The 17,320-nt window shown below is 42.4% G+C and overlaps 1 protein-coding gene and 1 non-coding gene across 13 annotated transcripts in view; one reads left to right on the plus strand and one right to left on the minus strand.

The window, feature by feature from the left end:
* OSBPL1A (oxysterol binding protein like 1A) overlaps nucleotides 1-17,320 on the plus strand; it is a 226,820-nt gene that overhangs the window by 174,996 nt on the left and 34,504 nt on the right. For all 12 annotated transcript variants that reach the window (XM_070778804.1, XM_070778801.1, XM_070778802.1 and 9 more), the window contains one exon: nucleotides 11,540-11,615. In XM_070778804.1, coding sequence (XP_070634905.1) covers nucleotides 11,540-11,615 — 76 coding nt within the window. The remainder of the gene's footprint in view (nucleotides 1-11,539; nucleotides 11,616-17,320) is intronic.
* Nucleotides 2,165-2,269, minus strand: LOC139179541 (U6 spliceosomal RNA). Its single transcript, XR_011563909.1, has one exon. It is a non-coding gene; the product is annotated as a U6 spliceosomal RNA (small nuclear RNA).

A 17,320-nucleotide genomic window follows, 5' to 3' on the forward strand; every position in this document is an offset into this window, starting at 1 on the left:
CGGCATATTGAGTGCAGCACTTTCACAGCATCATCTTTCAGGATTTGGAATAGCTCAACTGGAATTCCATCACCTCCACTAGCTTTGTTCGTAGTGATGCTTTCTAAGGCCCGCTTGACTTCACATTCCAGGATGTCTGGCTCTAGGTGAGTGATCACACCATCGTGACTATTTGGGTCGTGAAGATCTTTTTTGTACAGTTTTTCTGTGTATTCCTGCCACCTGTTCTTGATATCTTCTGCTTCTGTTAGGTCCATACCATTTCTGTCCTTTATTGAGCCCATCTTTGCATGAAATGTCCTGTTGGTATCTCTGATTTTCTTGAAGAGATCTCTAGTCTTTCCCATTCTGTTGTTTTCCTCTATTTCCTTGCATTGGTTGCTGAAGAAGGCTTTCTTATCTCTCCTTGCTATTCTTTGGAACTCTGCATTCAGATGTTTATATCTTTCCTTTTCTCCTTTGCTTTTGGCTTCTCTTCTTTTCACAGCTATTTGTAAGGCCTCCTCAGACAGCCATTTTGCTTTTTTGTATTTCTTTTCCATGGGGATGGTCTTGATCCCTGTCTCCTGTACAGTGTCACAAACCTCCGTCCATAGTTCATCAGGCACTCTATCTATCAGATCTAGTCCCTTAAATCTATTTCTCACTTCCACTGTATAATCATAAGGGGTTTGATTTAGGTCACACCTGAATGGTGTAGTGGTTTTCCCTACGTTCTTCAATTTAAGTCTGAATTTGGCGATAAGGAGTTCATGACCTGAGCCATAGTCAGCTTCTGGTCTTGTTTTTGCTGACCGTATAAAGCTTCTCCATCTTTGGCTGCAAACAATATAATCAATCTGATTTCTGTGTTGACTATCTGGTGATGTCCATGTGTAGAGTCTTCTCTTGTGTTGTTGGAAGAGGGTGTTTGCTATGACCAGTGTGTTCTCTTAGCAAAATGCTATTAGCCTTTGCCTTGCTTCATTCTGTACTCCAAGGCCAAATTTGCCTGTTACTCCAGGTGTTTCTTGACTTCCTACTTTTGCATCCAGTCCCCTATAATGAAAAGGACATCTTTTTTGGGTGTTAGTTCTAAAAGGTCTTATAGGTCTTCATAGAACCATTCAACTTCCGCTTCTTCAGCGTTACTGGTTGGGGCATAGGCTTGGATTACCGTGATATTGAATGGTTTGCCTTGGAAACGAACAGAGATCATTCTGTCGTTTTTGAGATTGCATCCAAGTACTGCATTTTGGACTCTTTTGTTGACCATGATGGCTACTCCATTTCTTCTAAGGGATTCCTGTCCACAGTAGTAGATATAACGGTCATCTGAGTTAAATTCACCCATTCCAGTCCATTTGAGTTCGCTGATTCCTAGAATGTCGACGTTCACTCTTGCCATCTCCTGTGTGACCACTTCCAATTTGCCTTGATTCATGGACCTGACATTCCAGGTTCCTATGCAATATTGTTCTTTACAGCATCAGACATTGCTTCTATCACCAGTCACATCCACAACTGGGTATTGTTTTTGCTTTGGCTCCATCCCTTCATTCTTTCTGGAGATATTTCTCCACTGATCTCCAGTAGCATATTGGGCACCTACCGACCTGGGGAGTTCCTCTTTCAGTATCCTATTAATTTGCCTTTTCATAATGTTCATGGGGTTCTCACAGCAAGAATACTGAAGTGGTTTGCCATTCCCTTCTCCAGTGGACCACATTCTGTCAGACTTCTCCACCATGACCCCTCTATCTTGGGTGGCCCCACACGGCATGGCTTAGTTTCATTGAGTCAGTCAAGGTTGTGGTCCGTGTGATCAGATAGGCTAGTTTTCTGTGATTATGGTTTCAGTGTGTCTGCCCTCTGATGCCCTCTTGCCACACCTGTCGTCTCACTTGGGTTTCTCTTACCTTGGACGTGGGGTATCTCTTCACGGCTGCTCCACAAAGCGCAGCCGCTGCTCCTTACCTTGGACGAGGTCGCCTCTCCTGACCTTGAACATGGAGTAGCTCCTCTCGGCCCTCCTGCGCCGAAGCAGCCGCCGCTCCTTGGATGTAGGGTTGCTCCTCTCGGCCGCTGCCCCTGACCTCAGATGTGGGGTAGCTCCTCTCGGCCGCCGCCCCTGACTTCGGGCGTGGGGTAGCTCCTGTAGATTCTCATTAATTATCAGTTTTATAAATATGTGGAACACTTCATGACTTTGCGTCATCCTTGAGCCGAGTCCATGCTAATCTTCTCTGTATTGTTCCGGTTTTAGTATATATGCTGCTCACGTGAGCACTGGATATAATCCTTTATCAAATATATGTTCAGTTCAGTTCAGTCACTCAGTCCTGTCCGACTCTTTGCAACCCCATGAACTGCAGCACGCCGGCCCTCCCTGTCCATCACCAATTCCCGGAGTTTACCAAAACTCATGTCCATTGAGTCGGTGATGCCATCCATCCATCTCATCCTCTGTCGTCCCCTTCTCCTCCTGCCCCCAATCCCTCCCAGCATCAGGATCTTTTCAAATGAGTCAACTCTTCACATCAGGTGGCCAAAGTATTAGAGTTTCAGCTTCAGCATCAGTCCTTCCAGTGAACACCCAGGACTGATCTCCTTTAGGATTGACATATGTAACATGTATATTTTCTCTGAGTTGATAGCTTATCTTTCCATTGCCTTAATAATAAATAGACATCGTAATACCTTCTTTGAACAGAAGGTTTTGGTTTTATGAAATCCATTTTACAACTTTTCTCTTATGTTAGGGCTTTTTTGGGTTCACTCTAAGAAATCTTTGCCTCCCCCAAATATTAACCATTGTCCTTGGTTCTGTCTAGTATCATTAATGATGTGTGTTCTTCAAGTTAACTTCATCAGTATCTTTTAATGAGAATGCATAACAGCTTGAGAGTAAATAAATAGCCCTTTTTGATTACTATTGAAAAATTATAGGACAAATGGATTGTGTGACTCAACCTAGAGCCCTAGTTAATAGAAAGCCAACTGGCATAAAATCTCAACATTTACTGCGTACCTGCAGTGTTCCAACCACAGGTTCAACAGAGTTTAGAATCTCATTTAATAAGAATTTAAGTAAATGCTCAAGAGAAGTCTTGCATGTCCTTCAGTAATGAGTGGAGGGTTAATAATGTTATATTCTCTGTGGTTGTTTGTCTTGACAAGGAGGAAGAAAGGATAGAGAGGAGTGATCCATTTCCAAAAATGGAACTTGATAGTTTTTAATTAACTTTTAAGTAAGAGTATCTTTTTGCATTAGTGTTGAGATTACTAGGCTTTTCTGCCCATTATTTTCTTTAAACGTTGATAAAAGATTTGCGAATTGTACCCCAGATGAACTATGTAAGATTTTACGTAATTTGTGAAAATAAGGCTTTTAATTACTATGATAATTTACTCCTGCAGCAGCATTTTGAAATCTAGTCTTCAATTTTTTGAATATAATTTTATTCTGTAGTTTATTCCTAATGGTTTCCTTGTTTGGAAGACTTTCACTTTGGGTGTTTAGCAAACATCAGTAGTGCAAGCAAAATTACAAATGGTTAGTTTCAAATACCAGCTGTGTTGGTTAGGGTCATATTTAAATTGGGACTTATGGAAGGGATGATTTGGGGGAAAAGAGAAGAATTCGGAGAAGGCAATGGCACCCCACTCTAGTACTTTTGCCTAGAAAATCCCATGGATGGAGGAGCCTGGTAGGCTGCAGTCCATGGGGTCGCTAGGAGTCAGACACGACTGAGCGACTTCACTTTCACTTTTCACTTTCATGCAGTGGAGAAGGAAATGGCAACCCACTCCAGCGTTCTTGCCTGGAGAATCCCAGGGACGGAGGAGCCTGGTGGGCTGCCATCTATGGGGTCGCACAGAGTCAGTCACGACTGAAGTGACGAAGCAGCAGCAGCAGAAGAAGAATTCTGATAGTTGAAAAGGAGAGGTGATAAGCACCTAATGATTGCAAGAAGATACACACACATAAGTATAAAACACATAATACATGTGTAAGTGTACACATACAAATTTTCAGTGTTACAGTTATACATGTATTAAAGTCTGCTTCTCTATGAAATTTTCTTAGATTTTTAGTTCTTAGGATTCTTTTGATCTTGAATCAGAGGTTAGAATTAGATTGTTTTATGCTTTTCTAAATATCCTAATGAATATTCTGCAAAAAATGGTTATTCCTTCAGAAGATTTAAGAAATGGATGTTAAGGAATTTGGTTTTGAAAATGTTCTATTAAGAGATGACTTAAAGGCAGAAAATTTGATTATCTGTGTTCTTCATGCCTCATTTACCACTTATTCATATCTTTCATTTTTTTGCTGGTTTTCTTTCTGTTGCCCATTTTAACTTGAGATGTTAGGTAAAAACATACAGTACCCGTTAACATGCAAAATACTCTGCAATGTGGGGCATGCAGAAGAGAGTAAGACATCGTCCCTGATCTCAGGGGGAACCGCAGTCTCTAGTAAGTGACAGATGTGTACAGAAGTAACAGAGGATATGAATGAAGATAGAGAAAATTAAGAACTGTGAAATTTAAGCATACCATGGAATACCAACAAACCTCATTTCTTGAAATTAGCACATTGGAGTGCGTTTAAAATCACATTGCTTAGACATGGCCAGCAAACACATGAGCATCCCTCATTATTAGAGAAATGCAAATCAAAACTGCAGTGAGTTATCACCTCACTACCCGTCAGAATAGCCATCATCAGAAAATCTACAAACAGTAAATGAAGGAGATGGTGTGAAGGAAAGGGAACCCTCTTGGACTGTTGGTGGGAATGTAAATAGATAACAGCCACGTTGCAGAACGGTATGGAGATTCCCTAAAACACTAGGCATAAAACTACCATCTGACCCAGCAATCCCACTGCTGGGCATATACCCTAAGAACACCATAATTGAAAATTGGCATATGTACCCCAGTGTTTTTTGCAGCCCTGTTTACAATAACTGGGGCATGGAAGCAACCTAGATGTCCATTGACAGATGAAATAGACGAGGAAGTTGTAGTATATGTGGGATATTGCTCAGTCATAAAAAGGAACAAATTTGAGTCAGTTCTAGTGAGATGAATGAACCTGGAGCCTGTTATACAGAGTGAAGTCAGAAAGAGAAAAACAAATATTATATACTAATACATACATATGGAACCTAGAAAAATGGTACTGATGAATCTGTTTGAAGGGCAGGAATACAGATGCAAACATAGAGAACCGACTTTGGACACAGTAGGGGAAAGGAACGAGAGGATGGGATGAATTGAGAGAGTACCATTGAAACGTATACATTACCATATGTAAAATAACTAGCTGATGGGAAGTTGCCGTATAACACAGGGAGCTCAACCCTGAACCAGTTTTTTAGATTCAACATATAGGCGACATCATCTGTATAGCTCTTTTTCTATCTGACTTCACTCAGTAGGACAATCTCTAGGTCCATCTCGGATGTCCCTTTTCTCACTGCACATGTAGCTGCCACCTGAAGTAGATCAGCCAGCCAGATCACCCTGCTGGAGATTAGTCCCCAGTTAAGGGAACAGCTACCCACTCCAGTATTCTGACCTGGAGAATTCCAGGGTCTGTATAGTCCATGGGGTCGCAAAAGGTCAACTGAGTGACTTTCACTTTGACTTTCATGCTGGGAGGCAGGGGCATGGGCTGCAGCCCTGGATCCCTTCCCCTGGGTCTTTCCTCCCCTTGTGTGAGGGCCTACACCGCCTGTGCTGGCGTTCTCATGGGGCACATCCGTGCCCATTCCCAAGACCCAGAGGAGCTCAGTGGCCTGGTGAAGACAGAAGCATCTCCCAAAGGTATGGGGGCCAGTGGTCTGAATTTGCACAGCATGTTCAGAGCAAGGGGAACCCAGCACAGCCTCTGTGAGTCACGCTTCACGTTAACTCGGTTCAGCCGGGGGTCTGTGTACACCCTGTGATGCAGGGCGTGGTGTCGGGGCAGCGGCTGAGCCCCGAGCAGCACGGAGATGAAGCAGCTGGGACGGGACCCTCCTTTAAAGACCAGTCATTGTGCCCTTGTGCCCACAGTCAGAGTGGCATCTGTATGGTTGAAAATAGAACCGGGCCACATCGCTCTCAGTCCCTGGTACAGGGTGTTTTCTCTCTGTGTGAAGGGAAAAAGGAAGCATAGAATTCAGGATAATGACTCTCAGATAAACTCGAAGGCAAGAGAATGATTGATCTGTGTGCTCAGCCTGGAAACTCTGAGGCCCGCTCTCCATGGTTCTGATTTCTGCCTGGAGTAACGATGCCTCATCCAAGATCAGTAGGGAATTCTTACTATTATTCCCTACCCCCGCGTGGAAGGAGTGAACATTTAAAATATAGAAAACATACCCTTTTAAGTACAAATCATTTTTTTAAACTTTAATCTACCTAATTTAAAAAAATCCATTCTCTCTGCTTCTTTAGATAATACTGCAGATTTCACATCCTCTTAATGATTGGGCTGTGGACTGTTTTGCTTCTCATTGACTTTAGACTCATGTAAGTGAGTAATTTTGTGCTCTTCTCTACAATCTGAGAGCAATCCTAGCCTTTTGTGTTCAGAAGTAATCACGGAAATCCATTATGTCCAATAGTAGACACAGGTGATTTTTGAGCGTTTGAAATGTGTCTAGTGTGACCAAGAAGCTAAGTCTTTAGTCTTATTTAATTTTAATAAGGATAGATTTTATTGTGTTAATTTCATAATATAGTTTGTAAAAGTGAAGCAGTACAAAGTATTTTGCCATTAAACATAACATTACTGCTTTGGTAAGACTACATTTCACTGTATTAAAAATGTGGTAGCTAAATTGAGATGTGCTCTAAGTGTAAAATCAACACTGGATTTTGAAGACGTGTGGGGAGAAGTATAAAATATCTCACTAATATTTTTACATTGATTACATTTGAAATGCTAATATTTTGGACCCTATTGGGTTAAATCAAATATATTATTAAAATTAATTTATCTTGTTGCTTTTTAAAAAAAAACACTACAAAGTTTAAAATTATCTGTGTAACTTTCATATTTCTGTGATACAGTATATACAGTATGTGTTAGTTGCTCAGGCATGTCCAGCTTCTTTGCGACCCCATGGACCGTAGCCCGCCAAGTTGCTTGTCCATGGAATTCTCCAGGCAAGAGTACTGGAGTGGGTAGTCATTCTCTTCTCTAGGAAATCTTCCTGACCCAGGGATTGAACCCAGGTCTCCTGCATTGCAGGTGAATTCTTTACCATCTGAGCCACTGGGGAAGTCCCATTTCTATGATAAGTCTGTCAACTTTGGCAATACTGACATTCAGTTCAGGTCAGTTCAGTCGCTCAGTTGTGTCTGACTCTGCGACCCCATGGACCACAGCACACCAGGCCTCCCTGTCCATCACCAACTCCCGAAGTTTACCCAAGCTCATGTCCACTGAGTCGGTGATGCCATCCAACCATCTCATCCTCTGTCGTCCCCTTCTCCTCCTGCCCTCAATCTTTCCCAGCATCAGGGTCTTTTCAAATGAGTCAGTTCTTCGTACCTGGTGGCCAAAGTATTGGAGTTTCAGCTTTAGCATCAGTCCTTCCAGTGAACACTCAGGATTGCTCTCCTTTAGGATGGACTGGTTGGATCTCCTCGCAGTCCAAGGGACTCTCAAGAGTCTTCTCCAACACCACAGTTCAAAAGCATCAATTCTTTAGCCCTCAGCTTTCTTTATGGTCCAACTCTCAAATCCATATATGACTACTGGAAAAACCATAGCCTTGACAAGACGGACCTTTGTTGGCAAAGTAATATCCCTGCTTTTGAATATGCTGTCTAGGTTGGTCATAACTTTCCTTCCAAGGAGTAAGCATCTTTTAATTTCATGGCTGCAGTCACCATCTGCAGTGATTTGGGAGCCCCCAAAAATAGTTAGCCACTGTTCCCCCATCTATTTGCCATGAAGTGATAGGACCAGATGCCATGATCTTAGTTGTCTGAATGTTGAGCTTTAAGCCAACTTTTTCACTCTCTTCTTTCACCTTCATCAAGAGGCTCTTTAGAAGCTGGATAATTTTTTGGTGTGGTGACCTGTCTCGTTCCATATGAGATGTTTAGCAATATCCCTGGACGAGCTGATGGAGACCAGCTTCCCACCCAGCGCAGGAATGCCTATCAGGGCCATGACCGAAAGGGGTCCTCCAGCATCTGTTTGAAGCCCTTCCTTGTTGAGATCTCTCGTCTCCCCTATTTGGAATTAACTATAAGACAGGTTATTATGTTAGCCGTTATGTTGTTACTTAGTACCTAAGTTACGACCGACTCTTTTGCGACCCCATGGACTGTAGCCCGCCAGGCTCCTCTGTCCACGGGATTCTCCAGGCAAGAATACTGGAGTGGGTTGCCATTTCCTTCTCCAGGGAAATCTTCCTGACCCAGGGATCAAACCTGTGTCTCCTGCATTGGCAGGTGGATTCTTTACCACTGAGCCACCAGGGAGGCTCCTAGCTGTTATGTTAGCTTTATAGAACGTTAGGTTTATATTATATTTAGCTCAGCTTTTATATTATATTTAGCTCAGCTCTCTTGTAGCTTCCACCAGTGATCCTAGTGTTGATCTCTTGAGTAGCACAACATAAACCAAATTCTTTTTTTTTATTTAGTTTTTAATGGAAGGATAATTGCTTTACAATATTGTGTTGGTATCTGCCATACATCAACATGTATCAACCACAGGTATACACATGTCCCCTCCCTCTTGAACCTCCCTCCCACCTCCCACCCCATCCTACCCCTCTAGATTCTTTATGAAAGCAGTAATGTTACCAAAAGGCCTTATAAATTTCCAAAACTCATTCATCAAATACTTAAACCTCTACTCCAAGTAAAGCTTGGATGTCTCTTATCTCCTGCCTTCTTGCTTGCAAAATATGTCTTGTTTTTTTTTGTTCTTCTTGCCTTTAATTAGAATAGTAACCTATACACATACATTAAATGTAAGCATCTGTCGGGGACGATACAGTCCCTTATTCAGTTTTCACAAAACTTATTTTAGGCTCATAACTTCCTAGACATAGATTTTGTTTTTTAATAGACAAGAAATGAAAAATGTAGTTGATATGCATCTGTAAAACTGTATTATACATGCAAATGCTAGGTAATGGCAGAGATTCTACCCCTTGATTCGATTGTTCACGTCATTGAGATTGATAGTCTTAGATTGTATAGAGAATGTGATTTCAGTACCATCTGTGGCCACTTATCCAGCAGATTGGGCAGATAACAAATCTGCCAAATGAGCAGTGTATGTTCCTAAAAAAGGAAAATCAGAAGGATTCTACCACGGAGGATCTTAAAATATTATTTATTTAAAAGCTTAAAATTTTAGTAACTTGTATAATTCGAGGTAGTTTATAGAACATAGATTCTATAGAAGGTAAAAATTTTAATATTTTCTTATTTTTTTAATTTATTTTAATTGGAGGATAATTACTTTACAATATAGTTATGGTTTTTGCCATATATCAACATGAATTGGCACAGTATACATGTGTCCCCTTCATCCTGAACCCCCCTCCCACCTTCCTCCCCATCGCGTCCCTCTAGGTCGTCCCAGAGCACTGACTTTGGGTGCCCTGCTTCATACATCCAGCTTTCACTGGTCATCTATTTTACACATGGTAGTGTATATGTCTCAATGCTATTCTCTCAAATTTTCTTTAATGTTTTAGTTACACGGGTATGTTTCAAACAGCGTTAGAAAACCAGCACCCTTGACCATAACCTAAGAGAATGGAAAAGAAAGCATCATTATAAGGGTGTTTCAGGAAGGTGTTCCAGGCACCCCCTGCTCCTGCCCCTGGTAGTGCTGAGGTCTCAGGATGCCTGAGCTCAGGTATGTTGCCCATCGGAACAGCAGACCCTTCGCCAACAACAGCCACCCTCCTCTCAGCAACTTCTCAGCTCCTGCAGAGGCTTTGGGAATGTTCCTTCTCTAGAGGTTAATTTGTAAAGGATTTTCCCGTATATCCAGAATTGGTTGAGTTTGGTTCAGTATCAGCATCTCTGGCAAAGTACTGATATATGATGCACAGTCTAAATTTTACTTTGGGTTTGGAGTTGGCATTTTCCCACTTAATTTCTTAAAAACAACCTGATACTAGGTTCTCTGATGGCATTTTTGTTTCCATTATTTAATAGCTAAAGGAAAATAATTTATTGAGTAACAGAATGTGATAGGTCTGTCTTAGACCAGACAACAGGTCAGATATGCCAGCTTGTGAAAGAACAGTGTCCCTCTGAGGTGGTTTGAATAGCTGGACACCAGCACAGAAGGGTTAGGAGAATTCTGATCAGGACAGTTGTGAAGATGTGGGGCCAGTTGATCTACTCTGAAACTTTCTCAGGGCCCAAAATAGCAGTGACTAGGGATATAAGCCCAGAATGACCCTGTTTTAGCCTTTCTATGATGATGCACATTTTTTCCAGTTTTGTTGAGAAATAATTGATATACCTCACTCAGGTTAAGGTGTATAGTAAGGTGGTTTGATTTACATGTAGATTACATTTCACAGTATTGTGACATGCTTACCACAGTAGATTTAGTCGTCATCCATCATCTCATATAGATAAAAAGAGAACTTTTTTTTTTTCTCCTGGTGATGAAAACTCCAAAACCTACTTTCTTAACTTCACGATTGTATCTTAATTGTATCTTCCAGTGTTACCTATAGTCAGGTTGTACATTATATGCATGGTAGTTCTTTATCTTATAATTGAAAGTTTGTGCATGTTGACCTCCTTCCTCCATGTCTCTCCAACCATAGATCTGATCTTTTTTCTGTGAGTTTTATGTGGCTTTCATTGTCATTACTGTTAGATTCCACATGTAAGTGAGATCGTGAAGTATTTGTCTTTGTCTGACTTGTTTCACTTAACATAAGACCTTCAAGGTCCGTCAATTTTGCTGCAGATGGTTGAATAATATTCCTGTCTTTGCGAGTGTGTGGGTGTGTATGTCTGAGAGAGAGAGACAGAGAGAGAAATACATACCACATCTTCTTGTTCATCTACCAGTGGACCCTCAGGTTGTCACCATGTCTTGGCTTTCATAAGTAATGCTGCTATGAACATGGGGTGTAGACATCTTTTCAAGTTACTGTTTAATGTGTTCCCAGAAGTAGAATTGGTAGATATTATGCGAGTTCAATTTTAATCTTTTGAGGACCCTCCATACTCTTTTCTGCAGTGGCTGTACCAGTTTACAGTCCCACCAACAGTGCACAACCTTCATTTTTCTCCACATTCATGTCAGCATTTGTAATCCCTTATCTTTTGGGTGATGCTGTTACAGGTGTGAGGTGATATCTCATTGTAGCTTTAATTTGCATTTCCCTAATGACTCGTGATATTTAGTATCTTTTATATTGTTGTATTTGCACATGCAGATTTTTATATGCATATTAATGTCTCATTAATGTATGCCTGTGGCTTTCATGGTAATGACAGTAGCTTTTTTTTTTTCTACTGCCAGTGCTATTAAATTATTTTTCTTTTTTTCCAGAACAAGCCTGCCCTCCCCTATGTTTTCCAGAAATGACTTCAGTATCTGGAGCATCCTCAGAAAATGCATCGGAATGGTAAGTTAACTCTCATTTCCACAATATGAAGCTGATACGTGTTTCATGCATATCCTTGGAAGAGAATCTTAGTGTTGGCATAAGTGATACACAATGTTTCTGAAAACTTAGAATCAGAAATTAGGAAAAGTCTTAACACTAGGTTTTCCGGACAGCATTTTAACCATTTATTATGCTATTTAATATGACTTTCATGTGGCTTTTCATTATAAGGAAATAGAAAAAGAAAATGCTCTTGCCCCATTGTCATACCACGTTTGTATGTACCCATGGAATTGCTCTGGAGAAGGCACTGGCACCCCACTCCAGTACTCTTCTTGCCTGGAGAATCCCACGGCCGGAGGAGCCTGGTAGGCTGCAGTCCATGGGGTCGCAAAGAGTCGGACACGACTGAACGACTTCACTTTCACTTTTCACTTTCATGCATTGGAGAAGGAAATGGCAACCCACTCCAGTGTTCTTGCCTGGAGAATCCCAGGGACTGGGGAGCCTGGTGGGCTGCCGTCTATGGGGTCACATAGAGTCGGACACGACTGACGCAACTTAGCAGCAGCAGCAGCAGCATGGAATTACTCAGAAATACTCTCAGAAAGGACAGACTCCCCACAGTATAGAATATAATTTCAGTTACACTTCTGTGCACAGAGCAGATTTTTGTACTTTGTAAGTGTGGTGTATGTCAGACATTTGGAATGTGTCTTTGCTTAGTTATCTGCAGGTGGATCTGATTTTTCAGGAGCAGAGAGATGGCAAAACTATTATATATAAATCCTACGCTTAACTTCAGTTGTGTCCAACTCTGTGACCCCATGGACTGTAACCCACCAGGCTCCTCTGTCCATAAGTTTCTCCAGCAAGAATACTGCAGTGGATTACTGTTTCCTCCTCCAGGAGATCGTCCTGATGCAGGGATCGAAGCTGTGTCTCCTGCCTTGCAGGCACATTTACTCTCAGAGCCACCTGAGAAAGCCATATAAATCCTTAGATTCCCTTTAAAATAGTAGTACATGTCAGCACCCTGACGCTAGTCAGGCTTGGATTCTGAGTAAAGTTCTCTTACTTCTTCCAGCATGATCTTTGACCAATTAGAATGATGAAAATTTTAAAGCATGTGAGTCTTGAACTGCTAAAGAATCTGCTTGGGCATGACCTTTCTTAATTTTGCAGTTTAATGTGCGTCCTCAGTACCCTAGGAACTGTCCCTGCGCTGGGAAATGTGCTGTGCTCAGTCGCTTTAGTCGTGTCCAACTTTTTGCGACCCCGTGGACTGTAGCCCACCTGGCTCCTCTGTCCATGGGATTCTCCAGGCAAGAATACTGGAGTGGGCTGCCATTTCTTCCTCCAGGGGAATCTTCCTGACCCAAGGATCAAACTTGCATCTCCTGTGTCTCCTGCATTGCAGGCAGATTCTTTACCCGCTGAGCCACCTGGGAAGCCTGCTGGGAATGTAGTCACTTCCTAAACATGCTCATTCTGACGTCTGAAATCCTTTTCAGCTGCTGGGGTGCCCATGTTAGCATTTTTTGAACACTTGGGTTCTCTGCATGTAGTAATGTCATCTGAGACTTCCTGAGCATAATTTCCAAGGAAATAATCTCAGAAACATCTATTTTAAGGGCTTCCCTAGTGACTCAGTTAGTAAAGAATCTGCCTGCAATGCAGGAGACACGGGTTTGATCCTCAGGTTGGAAGATCCCCTGGAGAAGGAAATGGCAACCCACTCAAGTATTCTTGCCTGGAGAATTCCATGTACAGAGGAGCCTGGCGGGCTACAGTCCATGGGATCACAAAGAGTCAGACACGATTGTGCAACTAAGTTTCACTTTCACTGCATGGAGAGTAATTCAGCTAACCTCTCTGTAGCTGGATAACAAGATTTATCCCGGTCTTACCACTTCCTGTCTTTGAGACCCTAGGCAAGTTGCCTTACTTCCCTGAGTAAAGTTAGAAGAATAATTAGTACTTTATAGCTGTGTTGAGAGATACATAAGATAACTTATGTAAATGTCAGGACAGACCCTGGTTTAGCTTAATGCTCAACATTATTATCAATAGTTAACGACACTTAGTGTTTCCCTGATAGCTCAGTTGGTAAAGAATCTGCCCACAATTCAGGAGCCCCCAATTCAATTCCTGGGTTGGGAAGATCCACTGGAGAAGGAATAGGCTACCCACTCCAGTGTTCTTGGGCTTCCCTGGTGGCTCAGATGGTAAAGAATCTACCTGCAATGCTGGAGACCTGGGTTCAATCCCTGGGTTGGAAAGATCCCCTGGAGGAGGGAAAGGCTACCCACTCCAATATTCTGGCCTGGAGAATTCCATGGACTATATAGTCGATAGGGTCGCAAAGTCAGACTTGACTGAGAGACTTTCACTTTCACTTTTCAATCACATTTAATTGGAACACCTGGACTCTTAACTCCATTTGGTTTACATTCAGACTCATCAGGACAAAGCAAATGTATTTAGGCAAATGTATATATTCTTAAATAAAATGTTAATTATACACATTAATCTCTTAAGAACTGGAATTTTCAGGACAAAAAAATGATATCCTATAGAATTTATATTTTCAAACCCTTAGTAAACATAATTGTCAGTGAGATCCAATATGTAAGTATATAAGTATTGTTTGTTTAAAATTAAAGCTAGTTTCATAAAAAAATGCTCATCATTAAAACAAATGATATTTTTTCTATTAGATCAATGCTGACTCTAGCTCATTAAATTGATTTTGTAACCTGCTAATGAAAGGGCTTCCCTGGTTACTCAGACGGTAAAGAATCCGCCTGCAATGCGGGAGACCTAGGTTTGATTCCTTGGGTCGGGAAGATCCCCTGGAGGAGGGCATGGCAACCGACTCCAGTATTCTTGGCTAGAGAATCCCCAGGGACAGAGGAGCCTGGCGGGCTACAGTCCATGGGATCGCAAAGAGTCAGACACGGCTGAGAGACAGAGCACAGCACAGTGTGTGAAATCCAGTTACTGCAGAATTGGTATCACGTTTGTTGAGTCAACAGAATCCGTATGAAAACCAGATGTGCTTTGGTGTTTTTTGGTGATCAGGGAAAGTACAGCCTTCTGTATTTCTCTGGCTTAAGTCTGTCATCTACCATCTCCTGTCTCACTGGACGTCAGATTTAGCAGTAGTGTCATGAGTTTGTTCAGGCTAGAAACTGATAATCATCTGGTGTATGTGTCAAGCAAGGATTATGTCTAAATGGAAATGAACCATCCTTTTGAAAGATGGTAAATAGTGTTATGTTGGCTTGTACCTGCATTCTCTGAAAGATGCGCTGTTTCTTCAGAAGAATGGTTTTACCTTTATTTTCAGGTGCAGAACTGTTTGTACAGAGACAGGCTGAATCATAGGGAAAGCAAATAAAAGCAGAGCTGTTTGGGTTGAAAGGGGACCATGGTGTGTTTTGAAACTTGTGTCTGTAGAACTTTCTGAATAAACTCATAGAGAAAGAGCTGCAGGGGAGGCAATATTTCGGGCGAGTGTTCTCTGGTGAGGTTTTGTAAGAGAGTAACGTTCTAGATGAATATTCATTAATGTGTTCTGGCATTTGGAAGTATTATTCTTTGGGCACTGTTGTGGGCTCCCCTCTAAAGGGCAGCAGAATCAGTCCAAAGGGGCCAGCATTGTGCACAATGGAGATTTAAAGTGCAGCGGTTCTTGAGAGAGAAAGCAAGTAACATCCCCAGAATAAATTTTTAAAGTAGTTTTTGGTATCAACCCCTCTCATATCTGCCTCCTTCTCCCCCCTCCCAAGGAAAATAGGTCAAAAATTAGAAGGTATTAGCATTCATAGGGAGAAGGCAACGGCACCCCACTCCAGTACTCTTGCCTGGAAAATCCCATGGACGGAGGACCCTGGTGGGCTGCAGTCCATGGGGTTGCTAGGAGTAGGACATGACTGAGCGACTTCACTTTCACTTTTCACTTTCATGCATTGGAGAAGGAAACAGCAACCCACTCCAGTGTTCTTGCCTGAAGAATCCTAGGGAAGGGGGAGCATGGGTGGGCTGCCGTCTATGGGGTCGCACAGAGTCGGACACAACTAAAGCAATGCAGCAGCAGCAGCAGCATTCATAGAGTATTAGTCATAGAGTTTATTAACTTAACTTCAAAGCGTCAGTCCCAGGTGGTGCTAGTGGTAAAGAACCCGCCTGCCAGTGCAGGAGACATAAGAAACACTGGTTCAGTCCCTGGGTCAGGAAGATCCCCTGGAGAAGGAAATGACAACCCACTCCAGTATTCTTGCCTGGAAAGTCCTATGGATAGAGAAGCCTGGTGGGCTATAGTCCATGGAGTTACAAAGAGTTGGACACGACTGAAGCAACTTAGCACCCCTCAGGAAACAGCCTGTGTGAGGAGGTAGGTGGCTGTGAAACCAATTGGAATTCGAATTTGAAGTGAAGGTAGATTTGAAAACTCTCCCACTGCACTTTGGTGATTCTGTTCCACTTAACAGTCCAGACACTTGGCTTCAGGTCCTTTCTGTGTGAGTAGATCTCAGAAGCTGTGGACAGACCCTTCAGCTAGCTCTTCCCATAGCTTCACGTTCAATTTCTTCTTTTCATGAGGAAAAAAAAGTGTTGGTTGCTCAGTTGTGTTTGACTCTTTGCAACCCCATGGACTGTAGCTCACCAGGCTCCTCTGTCCATGGCTTTCTCCAGGCAAGAATACTGGAGTGGGTTGCCATTTGCTTCTCCAGGGGATCTTCCCGACCCTGGGATTGAACCTGGGTCTCCCGGATTGCAGGTAGACTCTTTACAATCTGAGCCACTAGGGAAGCCCTGGCTTATCTTTTTATGATAAGAAGTCTCAAAAGTTGCAGGGGAAATCTGATATGCACCGTAGCTTTTCACGACATCTCTGTCGACTTGAGCATGTGAGAGCAGAGTGGGGAGTGTGGACACTCTGCTGGAGACCTCCCGGTTCCCGTTCAGCTGGGGTCTGGTCCCAACTTTCTCAGAAGTCAGTGCTCCTTATTTTTGATGTTGTAGTTTATGGTGTAGTGTCAGGAAGCCAATAAGACATGGCTTTTCAGAATCCATGATAGGTGCTTGCCTGCCAGGTGCGGTCTAGGTATAGCTTCATTTTATCAGGAAGGAATGGAGGAGGAAATGGCAACCCACTCCAGTATTCTTGCCTAGAAAATCCCATGGACAGAGGAGCCTGGTGGGCTACAGTCCGTTGCGTCGCAAAGTCGGACACGACTTAGTGCCTAAACACCACCAATCTGGAAGGAAAGTCAGCGTCTTCAGGCATGTGATGCCCTGGGCCCCTGAGCACCTGCTCCAGCCAGGCTCATTGTGCTCCATCCTCCACTGCCACATACAGGACACATTCTCCTTTGCTTTCTTCCCCAAAAGAACACAGGGACTTAGATTTCCAAAACTAATGGCACCCTTTTTTTTTTCTCCCAATCTGTTTTGGACTGTTTCTCCCAATTATGTTACCCAATGTTGGGTTATATACTACACGAAATGAATACTTTACATAACTGGAATTCAGTCCTAAATCTCTCTGCGATTGAAGCTCTTACCAAACAGATTCCCATCTGAGAGTTACTACTGGTGCTGGTTAGGAGTTGGAACTCTTTATTCCTTATTTCCTTATTCCCGTTGTCCTTTAAAGGATTCTGGTGTCATAATCCCGTTGTCTCCTGTTTCCCCTATTTTCTTTCTCCTCTTCT

Source organism: Bos indicus, chromosome 24, assembly GCF_029378745.1.
Source record: "Bos indicus isolate NIAB-ARS_2022 breed Sahiwal x Tharparkar chromosome 24, NIAB-ARS_B.indTharparkar_mat_pri_1.0, whole genome shotgun sequence".
Taxonomy (NCBI): domain Eukaryota; kingdom Metazoa; phylum Chordata; class Mammalia; order Artiodactyla; family Bovidae; genus Bos; species Bos indicus.